A 19,059-nucleotide genomic window follows, 5' to 3' on the forward strand; every position below is an offset into this window, starting at 1 on the left:
TGATATCAAATGAAGATCGAGGACAGTCCAGCTCTAATATTGGTAATTTGAAAGTCTTTTCGCATTTTTTTTTAAATGAAGGATTATAGACTTTATAACCCTAAATTGGGTATAGATTAGTATAAAAAAGACTACTCCGTTTGACATATTTTGAGCACCGAGTAGTTTATACGAAACAAAAACACTTGATCCTATAGGCAATCTATTCTACTTGATTCAAGATGCCGACCACGTAATTGTGGACTTGTGGTACGTTGAGATGAAGTATTTCTATAAAGGCTCATACAATAATTTTCTCTTGCATAGACCAAATAAAGCCAAACTAAGCAACTAGATTCTTCTTCTTGTTAGGGAAGGGACTCTCAACAACTAAAACACAACCCAATAGACCTTCTAAACCCAAGAAAACTAGGCCAAAAATTAACCTCAAGGCTCCATGCCCAGTTCGCGCCCCAAGAAGCCCATTTAAGATAAACCCTAGCTGCAAATCTGGTAGCCACCAAGACAACATCACCTCCATCAGATATGCCAACATCATCTAGCCTAACAGCCACTATCCGACCAACTCGTAAGCCCTCCCTGGGTTGCCACCGCTGTTGTCGAAGTCACCTAAAATTGGGAGCTCTATAAGCTGCCTCAATCATAGATCCCCATAGTTACAACGCCATCACGAGCGTCCACCGTTACAAACTATGCGCCGTAAGCGGCCACAGTGTCTACCTCTCATTCTCCTTAGATATGCGCCGCAAAATTCTCAAGATGTCGCCGCCAACAACAACCTGGGTCATCATTGCCACGTCCTGCAATAAACCTTTTCCAAACGCCATCTGATATATCCTCCATGATAAGCTCATAAATGTACATGATTTTGTATTGATTTCTTCATGTTTTCTTAGCTAGTTTCCATCTATTTGAGTAATTTATTTTATTTTTATGTTTTGTAGGTGTTATGGAGCAAAGTACAAGAAGTTATGGCCGATTTAATACAGTAGGGTCAGGCAATTCAATAATCTGACACTTTGACAGAAATCCATGATTTGAGGCCCGATTTCCTTTTAGAAGTCCAACAACGAGTATTAACTGCATATCTCTGTTTATTAGAGATATATGACATATTTTTAATGGGTGAAAATTATTAGGAATCTTAGAGGAGAAGCTATTTGAATCTTAAAAGGAAAAGAAGTGCAAATCTCCTAACCTAAACAATAACGAAGGGACGTCAGCTCAAGACGTACGTCTACGACACAAGAGGAGAAAGAACGACATCCTTTCTGCCATCATCTGGTCGTCATCTCTTCCTCTTCCTTTCTTCTAGTTTTTGTTTTCTTCATGACTATGTCTAGCTAAATACTTTTGTAGCTAGGGGCAATTTCAAAGCCCCAAACATGTTCAATTCATATTGATGACAATTCAGTTTTTGGTTTTCTATATTATCAATTGAGTGTTTGTTTCACTATGTCTACAAGATGAATCTTTACTTGTTTGTTTAGGTGCACAACTAAATGAATAGGTTAGGGTTCTAATGCTAGGAGTAACACTAGATCCATATATGTCGTGTGTTGATCCCAATTAAGTAGTAAAATGTTTTCTTGAATTACATGTGACTCAAACCCTAGGTTTAGCAAGACTACCAATGTACTTGTGACCCTAGATTTATCCAAACCCGGCCTTTTCTTGCTTAATGATTTTGGTATGTCAAACTTAGCGAGCTTGTGTCTAGGTTGTATAATCAAAAATAGATTAAGTGGTGAGCTTGTATTCACATAACGAGGAACTAAGAAAGGGTAATGGGTTAGTTCGAGCTTGTGAGTTAACTTCGGGTAAATTCAATTGAGAATTAGTATTCCATAACTGAGCTTTGATATGATTGAGTGTGTTTGGTGGTGGAGAATTAATGAGTCCTTTGTTTTTATCAATAGTTTTAAAGTTGGAAATTTTTTTTCTGCTTTGTTAACTTTTTGTGTTCAGTATTGCTTGAATTATTTCATATATCAAATAAACTCCGATTGCTATGAAATTTTGTGTACATGTTAGTCAATGTGTCTTTTGTGCCTGGTAAAGTTTCAGAAAATTCCAGCGAGTCTAGGTTAGTTCATTAATTTATTTTTGTTAACTATTCAGTAGCATAGTTTAGAGTAGTTTGTGACATTTGATTAGCAGTTTAGGAACAATCTTCAGCGGATAATGACCCTTGCTTGATCACTATATTATCAATGATGATATTTAACTGCAAGGTTTATGAATCAAAGTTACAACATTGAGAACGATGATATTTAAGTATTGCAGGTCACTTTATTGTTAGTTATGTAATTTTGGTGCAGGTCACTTTATTGTTAATTATAAATAAAAAATAAAAAAAATCCTCCAAACTGTTTTAGGGCTTGTCGCGGGAGCCAATATTTCTATCAGCACAATCAATTGCAGTTAGATGAGATAAGCTATGATACTGTGATGTTTATTATACACTAATTTTATATATATTTGAACAAAAATTACAATTTATATGAATCAAAGTTACAACATTAAGAACAAAGTTACCACATTCGTTTACATTATTTACATATAATTAAACTAAAATTACATAAGTAACAATAAAGTGACCTGCACTTAAATATCATCGTTTACACCAAAATTAACAATAAAGTGAACTACACCAAACTGTGCCCGTGACCCAGAGGGTAGAAATAAACACACAAAAAAAAGTGAATAATAACTGACCCGGTGACCCAACAGGTGAACTTGCTCATAGAGTGTTTACCAAACACCAACTAGGGCTTTGCTTATAAGCACAAGAGTTGAAAAGCTCCCCCAAACGCACCCTCAGACTCTAGGTGTAAAAATTGTGAGTACCACAATTGAGAGCTTAGGCAAGCAGTACAATTGATGTTGCAATGAAGGTATAGTTCATCAAATGGCTACCCCAAAGCAGTTTTAAGTGGTTTGATTCACAAGAATGAAGATCATGACCATGGAATCACCATGTTATTGGTAATTATCTTCGAATTACTGTCAAATTTACATTATTTCTTTAGTTTCTTGTTTTCAAGAGCTGTGCTTCAGTCCTCTTGTAACATAGCACATTATTGGTTTGGTACACATTCTAGAATCTAATCACTTGTAGTTGGTATATGCTCCCAATCCTATAAGACAGGCCAATCTAAGGGGGGTGTATTGTATATGGAATTAGTGGAAGTTTTAAAGAAATCTATGGAATTTAAAAGTCTGGGTGTATTCAATATAGACTTTTAACAGTCCATGAAAGTCTTGAGGTATTCAATTAGGATTTTTAAAGACTTCATGAATTCCACCAAAATCTAGGGGTATTCAATTAGGACTTTTAAAAATGAATAAAAGTACAGAGGTATTCAAAATATCATTCATACTTATGGAATTAGAAAATCATGGATAATCATGGACTTTGTAGTGTTAACTATACATAACAAACTCCAATAATTTTCCAGCCTCCAAACCAAAGATTTCAAAAAGTCTATCAAAATTTCCTCTTCAAAAAAAAAAAAAAAAGGTCTATTAAAGTTATTCTCTCTATGCACGAAGAAGTTTGTCCTTCATCATCTCTCTTTCTTAATTTTTTGTCTTTTCTCTAATTTTTTATGATATCAACTTTTTTTGATACCCAACATGTTCATTGTAGTTGTTGAATGTAGGCCTGGGCTCAGGTCGGGCCGAGCCCAAAATTTGGTGAGACAGAGACCGAGCCCGAAGTATTCGGTTCGGGCTTTTTCAAGAAAGGAAACCGACCACATTCGGGTCGGTTCGGTCTTTCGGGCTTTTCGGGCCTAATGTGCAAAGTTTACAAAAATTCAGTCAGAGGCAAGGTTCGAACCCCCGACCACTTGCACCAAATCCTTGCTCCCAACCACTGGAGCATGAGACGTTCTCTGAACATATTGTTCGACGTTTATATGTATTTGTCCTACGCTGTAGAAATAAAACAAAATAAAAGGCTCTGCCCACTTTTTACTTTCTACTCTCTCTTTCTTTTCTGGTCTTCTACTCTTCTTCGACACTTTCTTCTTCTTCTTCTTCTTCTTCTTCTACAGTCCTATACTTCTATTCATATATTCTTCTTCTTTTTTCTTTTTTTTTCCTTCCTTCTTCTTTCTTTTCTAGTCTTCTTTTACACTTCTTATTCTTCTTCTTCTGCAGTTCTATTCATATATTCTTTTTTTATATTTTTTTTTCTCCCTTCCTCCTCAATCCCCATTATGCAGTTCGTCGACGCGGGTTGGATGGAGGGGAGAGTGAAGAGGGGCTCGGTTAGGAGGAGTGAGGATTGGGCAGGGTTGACCCAGAGGACTTGGGTGAAGACTGAAGAGGTGCCCAGATCTCTAGATCTCACTATTCTGCTGCTGATTGGAGTCTATAACAGGTATGGAGTTTCAGGCTTTCAACCAAAACTGCTAACAGGTTTGCCGTTTGGGGTTGAATCAGTGATAATGGGGCTGAGTTTTCAGAAATTGGGGAAGAAAAAGGGCTGAATGGCTGAGATATTTTTGAGAGAGACAGAGACTAAGACCGTCAAAGGAGGAAAATCGGGCCTAATCGGGCTTTCGGTCTCTGCACATTTGAGACCCGAGACCGAACCGAGAAAATATATTCAGGTCGGGCCCTAGACCGAACCGATATTTTCAAAGTCAAAACCGAACAGAATCGGGCTTTTTTCGGTTTTTCGGGTCTGGACGCCCACCCCTAGTTGAATGTGATTTTTTGTTTTTGTTTTTTTTCAATTGTGATACTTCGAACCCTAATAGCAATAAAAATGATTTATGAAACCCTAAAACTCAAATATTGTGGTCTAACCCTGAGACCTTGAACCATACTAAATTTTATCTTATTAATTAATTATTCTCATCAATTTGAATTTATATTATGGTTCAAAAAAAGGTTGAACAATTGAATTTCAATTGATTGATTATAGATCAAGACATTGATCAATATTGCTACAATATATGTTAATGGGCGAAAACAAAATTGATGAGAATAATTAACCATAAACATCAAGTGATCTATATTGTATATTTATGTTGTTCGGAGATTAGGAATGAGAACAAACTCGCTAGACAGACTAACAATCATTATTTGAGTCAATTTCTATTAGAAGATACTGGAGCATTGAAGAGACAACAAGTTATTATTTTGTTTTGTGTTTGGGCTGCATTTGTTTTTTTTTTTTTTCATATTTTGTACATCCTAGGAAATCTGTAGAAGTCATTCATAATAAAGTATATAGATTTTCATGAATCAATAAAAGTCTGTTGCTAAAATCAATGGTTTTAAGAAATCCATAACAGTCTATCAACTTTTTAAAGAGTCTGTGGACTTTTCAAAAAGTCTGTCATTTAAAAAAAGTCTGCACAAATCCAAATACAATACACTCCCCTAAACGATTACAATCCTTCATTAGTTCAACGATTATCATTTATTGTTAAAACAATAGATGGGATTATCATTTATTGTTAAAAAAAAAGTGTGATATTTTACAAAACGTATCCCCAAAAAATGGTATTATTATTATTATTATTATTATTTTTGAAAGGGGTAATGGTATTATTTGATGAACATGAAAGACGAAGACAAAGACCTAAAGACTTGACTGCTCACTCAGTCCAAGTGTGTAGCACTTGGGTGGCGTTCTCACTGTGTCTCTGCTTGTCGATCTCACTCCTCTTCGTAGCAGTAACGGTCTCTTTTCCTCTCTCCATCCATCTTCCCTCAATAAATTAACCAAACTACCAAACGGCTACATCATTGCCCTTCTCGTCTCTTCCTCTCTTTCTCCCTCTAAAAGCCGCAACCAGAGCACACCACTCTCACTCCTCTCTCTCCCTCTCCCCCCCAAAATGTACACAAGCTTCCTTCTCCTCTCTCTCCTCCTCTCACTCGCCGCCCTCTCCAACGCCCAAAACAGCGTCGTCACGATGGAGCTGTGGTGCGTGGCCAAGAACAACGCCGACGACTCTGCCCTCCAGTCCGCTCTCGACTGGGCCTGCAGTGCCGGCGGCGCCAACTGCAGCCCTATCCAGCAAGGTGGGCCCTGCTACGACCCTTCTGACATCCAGAACACCGCGTCGTACGCCTTCAACGACTACTTTCTCAAACACGGCATGACCGATGACAGCTGCAATTTCGATAACACTGCCGCAGTCACCTCTTTGAATCCCAGTACGTGCTGGACTTCCATCTTCTTCTTTCCTTTTTGGGTTTCTCTGTTTCGTTTGGACTATTAGATCTGTTGTGAATGCGTTTAGATCTCTAATTCTTTTGTTTTCAATTTCAGGTTTTGGCAATTGCAAGTTCCCATCCAGGTAAACAAATTGCAATAATTTTTGAGTTCTGGCAATTGGGTTTGGACCATTTGGGCAATCAAGTTATAAAGTTGTCACATTTGTACAAGAATATAGAGATCGTTTACTAAGTGTCATAGTAAAAACAGAGTAAATAATATGTTTTTGCCCAAGATTTAATATGTTATTAAGTGTTTTATGATGGATGCACAGCTTGTCAGGGAGCAATAGAAGTTCGAGTTCATCGACAGCATCATATGGGTTGGGGCCTAGTCAAGATCTGAATGGCAGCAATAAAATTTCGCAGCAACTTGTTTTGCTGCCCTTGATTACCAGTCTTTTGCTCATTGCCTCCTATAATACATGGGTCATCTGTTTATCTTGACTAGAGCTTTTGCTGAAGGAAACAGAGACCCATGTGATTTTTTGGGTTTACATTAGCATATCTAGGTTTTAGAGTTAGGATCTCAATTGATCAATCCAATGCATGTACTAGAATCTTGCAATAGATCGATTACTTCGCTTCTGTTGATCTGTTTGAGCTTTATAATTTTGATGGCCGGTGACAAATCAAGCAGAGAACATTTGTGTTGCGATAATCAGCAATTGGAGTGAAGAAGCCCATTTTGTCTGAATTATCTTCCTGCAATATGGTTTTGCTGCCTCAGTTTCAGTTTCAGTTTCAGTTTCATATAAAATTCTGTTACAACAGCTTATATAAGGAAAAAAGAGTGTTCTTTGAAATTTAAGGTTAGTGTAACCACTACCAGCTTAGATCCAATTGAATGTTAGACCTTGATGTGAGAATCAATGTTCTCAACACAAAGGAGACGCAGTAATACTAAATTTAATTGTTTCACAGTAAAAAAGAATAAATAAGCTCTTTGTCATATGGGGAAAGTTTGTGTAATATGCAATCTATTTATGTGGCCAGCATGCTTGTGATCAGTTTCATGTTCGGTATTTGGAGTATTGCAGACCTTTGCACGTTGTACGTGAGGTGAATTATGAGAGAGATAAAATGCATGATTCGAAATACAGCTGTAAACACCAATGTCAGAAACCCTTTCGGGGGAGGAAGCTCTCACTTCTCTCCCTCCCTCCCTCTTACCTCGCCCTTCCCTACCATCTTTGGTGGTAGTGCTCCGCTCCGATGGTGGTGGCAGACTGGCAGTGGCGGTCATGTCACTCATGTGTCCTGATATTGTTGTTTCCTCCCTTGGAGAGTTTGCACAACTTTGGTTGGCTGACTGGTGGATTTTTGTTGTATATTGTTTAGTTTGTTTTGTGTTGTTCGTAATTTTTTGATTGGTTAAAAAAAAATTTCATTTCACCGTCAAAAAAAATTACAGAGATAGATTATGCTGCGCTTTTGAAACTTATTACTCAACTATGTTTTCTTGTCCAGTACCATTTGGTCTAGACTATCTAGTGACATAAGTTTTTTTTTTTTTTTTTGAAAAGGGGTTTGGAACCCAGCCAAGTTGGGAGACTCATTGTGATGCCCCGGAAATTCGTTATTATTTTCTGAGGATTTTCCGGAATCTAATTTGTGGGTATTGGACTGTTTCGTGGCTCGTGGATGGAGCGGAAATGTTTCGGACGAATTTTTATTCAAAAAGTATGGTTTTAGGGGGGCACAAAGATTGACTTTTTATACGTTGAGTTTCTCTGAAAACTTCCTTCACGAAAGTCATAGAGCGCGTCGATACGAGTTCGTGGACATGTGGAACGCGGAAATCGGAGTTTGTCTGTGGAAGTTATGGTCTACGGAAGTTTTGGATATTTTTGGAAATCACTATAAATAGAAATTTCCCTTTCGGGAAATTTACTATTTTCATTTGGGTTTCTATTTCCGGAAATCAGAACCACTGTTCTCTCTCTTCTTTGCGTCAGACCCGACCCAAACCTAGAAACCCGACCCGGCTTTTCCGGCTATCTTTAGCAGCGGGACCTGGACAAACCGACTAGCCTCCTTGTTCCAGTCCTCCTGGTGGTGGCCTCAAGCATCGATTCTCGGTCACGGTGGTGCAACAACGCGGCGAACTCGAGTGCAGTCGGACCCGATCGGAAATCCTTGCTCCGGCGACGTCACGGCTTCAAGTTTTCTGGGTTGAGTTCGTAGAAGCCTCCTCAAGCTATCCATGGTGTTTGTTTTGATCGATTCACGTAGGAATCGAATCAACTCACGGTGAACAGTTCACGGCGGCTTGTGGCGGTGATAGGTGGCAATCTGGGCCAAGTTGGCTTGAACCCCAGGTATTAAAGTTGTTCTATTTGGTGTTCTTGACATTTTGGACGGTTGGATTAATCTAGTTTTGAGTTTTGGCCGATGGTGGTTGAGGTGGTTGTGCCACCACCTGTGGCGGTGTTTTGGCGGCCTTCCGGCCATGTAAGGGATAGTTTCTGGTTTTATATATCATCTACTTGTCGATACGAGCATTTTGATATATAATACGTAATTTTTGGAGATCGTATGAATACGTTGTGATTTTTACGGTTTCAGACCGTTCGATGATTCTATCAGTGAAGATTTGAGCGTTCGATCGACTTGTGATTTTGACATATCGATCGTAGAAGTATTCGGGAGACATTGGGTGGTCTCGGATGTGGTTTCGCCTTGATTGGCGTCACTTTTGGGGATTTTAGTTCAAAACAGGGGTTTCGAACTTAAATCACTTGGTGATTCGTATTCTGATTTGAGAGCATTGGTGATTAGGTGCTTCTCAAGGTGATTTGGACGAATTGTTGGTGTGAGTGTTAGTTTGGTTCTGTATAGAAGACGCAGCAGGAATTTCGAGGTGAGTAATCTCACAATGTTCATTTACGAACGAAGTTACCTTTATTGTTTTGAGAGTTATTTAGTTAACTGCAACCTATAGTTGGTATTAGTGGCATTCCTGAGTGAATGACCACGTATATATATATATTTACGTGAAATATATATATTCTTATGGGTTGATGGATGAATTAAGCAATAGGGACTGATTGGTTTCATTCTATTGTTTTGGGGCTTGACTTTTCGGGAAACATTGTTTTAGGAATTGGGAATTTCTATTGTGTCAAAAGTGTCAAGATTTGGTGTGAGTTGCTTAATGTTTTGATCTAACGACTGGGGGTCGGAAGATCTGAGAGTCACAAGTGGTGATTTCTCCTTTTGATTTGATTTAACATTTTGGGTCTGTTTGGACCCAAAATGAACATTTTGGCCTGACAAGGCGTGTCTTGGAGAAATTGAGCCAATGTCAGTGGCTCAAGCTATATATTGTCGACAAGCTCGAAATATATATTTAGAGGCTAAATAAAGCCTACTATGGAAGTATGACAAGTCAACTTTAGCATATTTTCCTACTTCGGCTAGGAAAAACCGAGTTAGACAAGGAAGGAGGGGTGGCAGACTAACCAAATGAAATCGAAATGTGCTGAAACTTTCCAGATCCATTCTAGACAGCCCAAGGATCATTTCTTATGAAGAGTGCCAGAGCTTTTTTTGAGTGGAAGACCTTCAAACAATCAGCCCAATTTTCTACAGAAGCAAAACTGGAAAACTGGACCTGTAAGAGGTCCAGCAGCATTTCCAGCCCAACCGCATGGAATAAAACTCTGAAAATTTGTCAGGATGATCTACACTCATAGTGGAACATTTTTTATGAAGAAGTCGAAGGCTCATTCTGAAGGCTTGTTGGAGAAATAATTGAAGGAATAAAGGGGCAGAAACTGACCTAAAACCAGCTCAATATTCACATGTTCATGTTTCCTACCCACATGAAGAAAGCTAGATGCTTTTCTCTTTTTCCTTGGATATATTTTTCTTCTACAATCTCTTTAATAGATCATCACCACTTCCATGTTGCTGCACCTTCATGCTTTGCTTTCATTTCATCTTTTCTCTATCTTTTCCATATTTTACAAGTGAACTTAGATCTACTTTCATTATTTTTCTTCCACTCATCATTTCACTCTTCTTTTTCTTCCCTATATAAACACCTTCTCCTCTCATTCAACACACACATTCACATACAACAACAACATCTCTAAGATGATCTAAGTTCTCTCTAGAGCAAACCTCTCTAAGAGCAACTCCTTTCCTTCTCTTTCTCTTAGCGGTGATCACACTCCTAGTCCTAGTCTTCTCAGAAGCCGACTTTCAGTGCCACCAAACCCTCTGTCAACGTGCTTCGGTCCTAGTCTCCTCGGGAGCCGACGGTAGTGCCGCGACCACAACGGTTACAGAACCAGCCAAGCAAGGGTAACGCCCTAGCAACCCAGCCAAGCTAAAGTCACGCTTTAGCAAGATCTCAACATTTCCCGGTGATGTCGCTCTGCTCGATCTACAATATTGAGTATCGATTGTGTTAACAAGAAGAAACTTCAGCAAAGTCCTCACCACGAGGCAGAAAGAATCCCCGCGACGAGGTTGGTGCTCTCCTCGTCTACAATCGCTCGACAGAAGTCAGGTCAAGGGACACCCCCGACGACCGCACCCGAACGGTGCTGGCACGCCCGTGCAAGAAAAGAGACTGTTGACCAGCTGCAGCAAAATTGGAGCCAAACAGGGTCCAGTGCGACTTGCTTAATGTTTTGATTTGACGACCAGGGAGGTCTGATAATCGGAGGTCACGGGGTGACATCTCCTTTTGAGAGTTGAGTAACTTTTGGTCCTGAGTGACCGCTTTGAAATATTTTGATCTGACGACCAGGGAGGTCTAAAGATTCGGGGTTGCTGGGAGTGACCTCAAGCATATATATCAGGACTTCACGCCTTTGGCCGGGTTTGTGGATAGGATTAGTTAGAGCTCTAGTCTGTTGCCATTGTACATCATGAGGGGTAGCGGGGAGCTATTTGATGCTCATGAGTACGTGTTTTAAAATGGAGTGTCGGGGATTCTTTCTTTTAAATGTCCGGGGAGGACTTGTGTATCATATTTAACTGTCAGAGTTTCAATTATTATGATTTTGTCACGGGGTGACTTTTGTTGATTTGAGAACGTGTTTTAAAAGGGAGTGTCGGGGATTCTTTCTTTTAAATGTCCAGGGAGGACTTGTGTATCATATTTAATTGTCAGAGTTTCATTTATTATGATTTTATCACGGGGTGACTTTTGTTGATTTGAGAACGTGTTTTAAAAGGGAGTGTCGGAGATTCTTTCTTTTAAATGTTCGGGGAGGACTTGTGTATCATATTTGATTGTTAGAGTTTCAATTTATATGATTTTGTCACGGTGTGACTCTTGTTGTGTTCTTTGGGGGAAAGCATATTGAATTGTCAGAGGTTCAATTAATATGGTTTTTATCACGGGGTGATTTGTGTTGTTTTCTTTTGGGAAAAGAATGGATTGTTTTGGGAAAACACGGTGTGTGTTCCTTTTCACGAGTTGATGGGTTTTCCTCATTGGGCGAATTGTGCATGTGTGTTTTGAGTTACTCATACGAGCTTTCACAAGCTTACCGGATTTGTTGTGTGGCAACCCGGTGCACTATTCAATGGTGTAGGGGTTAATTTTGCAGGTCAGGGTAATTGTGGTTGAAACTGAGGTAGCGTGCTAGCAGCTTTACGGTAGGAAGTCAATTTTGTGACTTTACCGTTATTAAGACTTCCACTTGTAGTAAGCTCTGAGGAGCATTTACTTATTATCTTGTTGTGGCAATTTAATTTGTAAACTCGTGTAATATATAACTCTGCGAAGCGTGTATATATTGACTTTGTGGGTTCAGGGCATCAGTATGTACTTGGTTTAAAAGGAAAAAGTTTTTCAGGTATTTGTATTGATGGCTGAATCATCACGCATGTATAATTATAGGATTATATATATCGATTTTTATTTATGTTTTAAAAATCGGGGCGTGACACTTATCCCCACGCCTGACTTATTATATTAAGATTAAAATAGTGCATAAAGGGGGACATAAAACCTTGAGCTCTAGCCTCAGTACATAAATCCTTGTAGAGTACATCCTGGATAATCACAGGAGACTCATCTACCCAAATATCATCAAGATAATTTAAACTAGCCGGGTGAGCCAATCGATGTGCTACACCATTTGCTTCACGGAAGACATGTCTAATCTGAAAAGAGGGAAAATATGTCAAATATGACTTACAATCATCGATAATACGCCCTATGTCAGATCGATCTTCCATATTTTGTTGCAGCGCCGACACCACAAATGAGCAATCACTTTCTAGGTCGAAAGCATCCCAACCTTCACGAATAGCCAATAGGATACCCGCCCTACAAGCCTCCGCTTCCATATGAGTAGCGGAAAGAACATGAGGGAAGTAGCGAGCCATGGATGCAATGCATGTACCAAATTCGTCGCGGACCACAACACCAATACCTCTATCCCCTAACTCAGACCTGAAACTGCCATCAACATTGATCTTTAGACGCCCACTTGGAGGGAGTTGCCATTTGGACTTGGGTCGTGCACTCTTGGTTAAACCAACTGGGTGTTGCTTCTGGTAATCAGACAAAAAGGTATTAGACCATCTAATTGCATTGCATGCACTGAAGTACGTACGTTTCCACAAGGTGTTGTTGCGCTCGGTCCAAATGACCCACAGATGCATGAAAAAAAGCTCACGTTGACTACCATTAGAGGTGGCAAATGGGCCGCTAGGCACGAGCACGGCACGAACCCGGCACGTTTAGAAGCGGCCCGGCACGGCCCGAGCCCGTTAGAGGCCCGGCACTGTCCGAGCACGATAATTTAACGGGTCGGGCTGGGCAGAGAAATATTGGCCCAAAAGCCCGGCCCGGCCCGAGCACGATATATTACGGGCCGCAGCCCGGCCCGTTTATAATATAAAAATAACATATAAATATAAAATTTATAAACATTGCAAATTTGCAATTTACGCAATAACTCAAATAGTCAATAAGATTACAACATTAATTTTTAACGAATACTTTTTCTGGAAAACTTCAACCATTTATCAAAGAACTTCACGCTTGGACCTTCCAACTTATCAATGGAGGAAGATGCCAACGGCTTCTTCTTCCAACGGCTTCTTCTCCTCATTTATATATCTCTAACCTTTGGCCCTCAAATTACCCTCAATTTCTCCATCTCTTGCTCTTGAATTTCTCTTCTAATCGCTAAATTTGATCACTTTTACTGGCAGCGGACACTTCTGATCTTATAATTGTAAAGATGAAGGTATTTGATTTATCAATTTTACTCAAACCATTGTGCTTCATGTTTTAGATGATTGTATTTCATATATTGTATGATTTTCCTTTGAACGCATTGTTTTCAAGGAATTGGAGGGAAGTTGGCTATTGAAAGTTTTGATTAATGAATTACGTTTCTACTGAATGTTTAATCAATTAAGTTTGTACCAATTAAGTTGGGTACTGAATGTTTTGATTAATTGATTAAGGAATTGGAGGGAAGTTGGGTACTGACTGTTTTATATGCCTCTGTACTATAAAAATATTTTTTGATTAATCAATTAAGTTTGTACTGAATGTTTCTTTTATATATGATGCAGTTACTGTAAGTGAAATAGAGGGTAAAGCTTTAATTGGAGGAAAGTTGGGGATAAGATCTCATACATTATTTGCTGCATTCTTTTGGTTCGCTTGATATATCTTAAGAGCCAAGACTTCATTGAAACGCAGGAGGTAATATATATATGTTTGAAAGATTGTTCTATTCTTTGGTTCTCTTTGCTCTTGCTAGTTTTGTTTTATTTAGATGGACTCTGGGGATGATTTGAATTTGGGTGAGTACTATGATAATATAGATATGTTTCCACAACCAAACCCTGAGAATATGCCATATGAGTCTTCGGGTTCAGGTGAACCACAACCTACATCTCAAAATGATAATAGCCAACCTAATGAGGTTGGCACTGAACCTACTGATCCCAACAAAGAAGATGTGGTAAGAAAAAGAAAACGGAAGTCTGATGTGTGGGATCATTACAAAGTTGAGGAAATTGATATTGGTGGAGGTAAAAAAGATGAAAGGGCAGTATGTATTTACTGCAAGAAATCGTTAAGTTGTAAGACCAATAACGGTACTGGCCATCTTAAGAGGCATGCTAAAAAATGTGTGGAAGTACATGTATCTAAATCTGGTCCTACTCAATCTCAATTGAGTAGAAAAGATAATGGTAGTGTAACTACATTTAAGTACTCCCATGTCAGAATGAGGGAAGGTTTGGCTAGGTTTTTAGCTTCTGAAGAATTACCTTTCTCATTTGCTGAGAGTCCTAGATTTGAAAGATTTCAGAGAGAGTATTGCCAACCAGAGTTTAAACGTGTTCCTCGTAACACTAACAAGAATGATGTGTTGAAAGTTTACAGAGAGGAAAAGAAACAGTTGATGCATGTTTTCTCAAATTTAAAGAGATCAATTGCTATTACTTCTGATTTATGGGGTGGTAGAAATCACTTGCCTTTTATTTGTGTTACTGCTCACTATATTGATGATAATTGGCTATTACATAAAAGGATTATTGGCTTTCGTCTTCTAGAATTTCCACATTCTGGTAGGACAATATTTAATGGCATGATGGATGTGTTTAAGGAATACAATATTGTTGGCAAAAAATTTTCAGTAACTTTTGACAATGCAACCAATAATTCGGTTGCAATAGATCAATTGAAGCGTTGTTTGCACCCTCCTTATGGAGGAATGTTTTTCATATGAGGTGTGCATGTCATATCATTAATCTGATGGTTCAAGATGGACTAAAACTTATTGGAACCCATATTGGTTGTGTTAGGGATGCTATTGGTTATGTTTGTTCTTCTGATAGTAGAATTCAAGAATTCAATCAGCTATGCAAAAGTCAAGGTCTGAAACCTAAGAAATTTAAAAAAGACATGCCTATCCGTTGGAACTCAACTTATCACATGTTGAATAGTTGTCGAAGTTACACTAATGCATTGAGTGTTTTCTATAATGACAAATTTGATGACAACCTTTTGACTGAGGATATGTGGAATCTTTGTTTCAAATTTTTGGACTTTTTGAAAGTCTTTTATGATGCTACATGCAATTGCTCCGATGTTTATTATCCGACATCTCCTATTGCACTTAATGATTTGTATGCAATTAGTCTTACTTTTGAAAAATACAGATTTGAAAGTGGTCTTTTTGAAAAGATTTGTGAAGTGATGGAACGCAAATACAAAAAGTATTGGGAGGAGGTTCCTTATACCTTTTGTTTTGGGGCTATTATGGATCCAAGGATCAAGCTTACTGGTTTGGAATTGATATTGAAAGAAATTGAGAAGAATTTATCTATTACTATGCCATTGACAATAACTAATATCCAAAAGAATATCAATGATACATATAAGTTGTATGAAAAGAAATATGCTGCTGCTAGTGTTCAAGGTAGCCAAGCCCCTCACCGTCCTTCTCCATCAGGATCTAATGCATTTAGTAGTCAAGCTGTTTTTGGTTTGCTTGCTAGCAAAGCCAAACAAACAGGTGTTGTCAGTTCTTGCAATGAATTTTTCCAATATTTAGATACTGATTTTACTGAATTCATGACTGAGGAAGAAAAACAAAAATTAGACATTTTGGGGTGGTGGAAAGCACATAGCAGAAACTTTCCTGTGCTTTCCATCATGGCGCGTGATGTGCTAACAACTCCGGTGTCCACAGTAGTATCGGAGTCTGCTTTTAGTGCAGGTGGTCGTGTATTGGATGAAAAGAGGACAAGGCTAACTCCCAAAAATTTGGAGGCTCTTATGTGTGTTAAAGATTGGGATGATGCAGATCTTAGAGCTCAAAGTTTTGTGGATGAGGATTTGGCATGTGATGAAGAAGAAAATAAAAGCACACATTCCATTTCAGTTGATTAAAAGAATCTACCATAGTTTGCAATCTCTTTTCAAAGTCATGCTTTCCAATTTTACTAGTTTGTCTAACCTTTTTTTCTCTTGTTTTCCTCAGAGCTACATCACTAATGAAAGCAGAGGACATTGAGGAATGCACAAGTTCATGTTGCAACATCAGTGTGTAAAAGCAGTAGATTTGGATATCTTTTGTTGATGGAAAGGTTAGAGGAATGCAAATGATTGATAGTTGAGTGGGTGCCAACCTAGTTGGGATGTGCTTAAACTATAGTGATGCAACCTCACCTTTTGAGACTTGATAATATTTTTTGTACTTTATCACGGGGCATTGGTTCTTTGTCCTCCCCGTTGTACTCGTCTATAACTATGAATAATATGCAAAGGCGTGGGGATGAGCCTCCCAGCTACGCTGGGTTTCAAACCCCTTTTAAAAAAGACATATTCATATGCTTTTGCACAATAGCATTACTTACTGCCAAATTTGTCTCTGCATTTAGTTACTCTCCATTCTTGGGTCCCAGGATTTCTTATATGTGGTTTTGATTTAGAAGCATATTCTTTTTAGTGGATTGTGTACAGTTGAGTTCCTTTTTTGATTAATGATTTCATGGCAAATATGTTCTTCCTCACTGTGTGATTGTTTAATTTGCAGATGAACATGGAAAGCAAGTTAAGAGTGCTGTTGGGATTAAAAACACTTACAAGTCTCATGTAGCTTTCAAGGTATCAGCTGTACGTAATGTATTTCAACCAATCCTAGGTTCCCTTTCAACCAATCCTAGATGCAATAGTTCATTGCTTTTAAAATCTACTACACTCTTATATTCCCTCAAAACAATATCATTGAGATGTGCTGTATATATATAATCTGATAATATAGAAACAAGTGTGCCTTACAATCTCTGATGTTAAACATTATCTTTTGCGTATACTTATGCAGTTTGAGGAGCAGAAAGAACAAGTCATTGTTGAGCAGGTTTTACGTTTTGTTTTCCTTGACTCGAAACGCCCTACTGTTGTAAGTTGGATGGAGATATCTCCAATTTTTCATGTCCTTGCACTTTGTTTATTTTTTGCTTATCCTAATTTGACCTCAATAATGAACTTTATCACTTTGAATTTGATTTATATTAAGGCAATGGAAAAACATGAAACTGAGAATAAAGATAATACAGAGAAACTAAAGTTGATTAGCATGGACTCTAGCATCAGAATCTGAGAATTACTTGCTTCAAGATCTTAAACATGAACTATGATGATAATTTGACATACATGCTCTATTATATATTATTTATTTACTTATATTTCATGTCTATATTTGTATGAAAAGCAAGAGTCTCTTTCCCTTGATGCAAAGATGTTTCATAGGATTGTTGTTGTTTTGTATTTGGTACCCGAATACCTTTGTTGTTCTTGTGACAATAAGAAAATGAAATCAAGGAGGCAACGGCAAGTCTAAAGAGCAAAGTAGGTGGAGCTGCATGGTTTCTAAAACCTTTATAATAATTGTGATCCAAACCTTTATAATAAATTTGTGCAGATTTAAAATTAGAAAATTACTCAAAGTAAAGGGCACAAAGGAATCAAGCTCCTGTTGATGGGCTTTGAAAGTGTTAAAGAAGTTGACCATACCATCAATTTCTTTATGCAAGAAATGAAAACGGATTAAAATTAGAAAGTGAGGGAGAGCTCCAAGAAAGTCTGAGCAGCGAAAACTCTAGGAAAATTTTCAATGCCGCGTCTGACTGCGCGTCCATGGGACATCGTCGTCGGACTGGCAAACTGGTTTTGTGAGTCCACCGGTGAGGGACAAGGGTTCTTGACAGGACCCGCCCCCCGGATTTCACCTTGAAATCCGAAGTGGCCCTGCGGGGCCCACCTTAGAAGAAATTCTACCAAAAATTTGGCGGAACTCCCTCTAAAAGTGGACTACCCAAAAACCTGTAGAAAGACATTTACACTTCTAAAATAATCCACCTTTAAACTTCTGGAGCTACCATGCTCCCTAAAATCACAACACCTCCCAATTTCACAAACAATTCTGAACTTAAGAATATTAATATCATGGATTATCGGAGCAATCTAATGTACAGACGTACAAGATGATAAAATATAAGATAAAGGACTGATACTTTTATAATGTGGAAGCTATGACAGCTATGCCTCAACCCCATGTACGCTCGACCTCAAGCTAAACTGGCCTGCAAACTGGGCATTTGAAACCGAAGGGCCCAGGGGAAAACATTTAAAAACCGTTAGAGTGAGTGGACGAAAAATAAGTAATTTCTAATGAATAAGTAAAACGTAATGCTTTCCCAAGTGATTCTCTAAAATCTCGCATGTAGTAACAATCTTGAAAATACTTTTAATCATCATCTTTACTGCAATCTTAATCATGTAAAAATATAACATCTTGCAATCTCTTAAAATCTCATCCTCAATCCTTATAAATAAATAAAATCATTTTCCAGAGGCTCGTTTGATGACTAGAAAGGACTGCTGTCTAGTCATCTCATGCATCAGGGGGGGACTGCCACCCAGATGACGCATCGGAAGGGACTGTCAACCGGATTATGAGGCGGTGGGTAGAAGGGACTGCCAACTAACCACAGGTAGTTAGAAGGGACTGCCAACTAACTACCTCATGTCATCTGGAAGGGACTGCCACCCATATGACGCATCGGAAGGGACTGCCAACCGGGATATAGTCTGGAAGGGACTGCCAACCAGCTACCTCATGCCATCTGGAAGGGACTGCCATCCAGATGACGCATCGGAAGGGACTGCCAACCGGGATATATTCTGGAAGGGACTGCCAACCAGCTACCTCATGCCATCTGGAAGGGACTGCCACCCAGATGAAGCATCGGAAGGGATTGCCAACCGGGATATAGTCTGGTAATATACGCATGCGCCAAAGATAGCCTCCTTGA

At 38.7% G+C, this 19,059-nt stretch overlaps 3 protein-coding genes across 3 annotated transcripts; 2 read left to right on the forward strand and 1 right to left on the reverse strand.

Moving 5' to 3' along the window:
- Positions 1-5,680: 5,680 nt before the first annotated feature.
- LOC133737019 (PLASMODESMATA CALLOSE-BINDING PROTEIN 5) lies at positions 5,681-6,837 on the forward strand. The gene is made up of 3 exons (XM_062164650.1): positions 5,681-6,183; positions 6,299-6,326; positions 6,519-6,837. Exons 1-3 carry the CDS (start codon positions 5,862-5,864, stop codon positions 6,688-6,690), a joined length of 522 nt encoding a protein of 173 aa, XP_062020634.1. The 5' UTR covers positions 5,681-5,861; the 3' UTR covers positions 6,691-6,837.
- Positions 6,838-12,156: 5,319 nt separating this feature from the next.
- On the reverse strand, positions 12,157-13,376 carry LOC133727571 (uncharacterized). Its single transcript, XM_062155155.1, has 2 exons — positions 13,362-13,376; positions 12,157-12,765 (listed from the first exon to the last, which is right to left on the reverse strand). The coding sequence occupies exons 1-2, from the start codon at positions 13,374-13,376 to the stop codon at positions 12,157-12,159; spliced, it is 624 nt and encodes a 207-aa protein (XP_062011139.1).
- Positions 13,377-14,992: 1,616 nt separating this feature from the next.
- Positions 14,993-17,345, forward strand: LOC133727603 (zinc finger BED domain-containing protein RICESLEEPER 2-like). Its single transcript, XM_062155156.1, has 4 exons — positions 14,993-16,085; positions 16,779-16,849; positions 17,067-17,144; positions 17,262-17,345. Exons 1-4 carry the CDS (start codon positions 14,993-14,995, stop codon positions 17,343-17,345), a joined length of 1,326 nt encoding a protein of 441 aa, XP_062011140.1.
- The last annotated feature ends 1,714 nt before the right edge of the window (positions 17,346-19,059 follow it).

The sequence above is a fragment of the Rosa rugosa genome, chromosome 1 (assembly GCF_958449725.1).
Source record: "Rosa rugosa chromosome 1, drRosRugo1.1, whole genome shotgun sequence".
In the NCBI taxonomy this organism is placed as follows: domain Eukaryota; kingdom Viridiplantae; phylum Streptophyta; class Magnoliopsida; order Rosales; family Rosaceae; genus Rosa; species Rosa rugosa.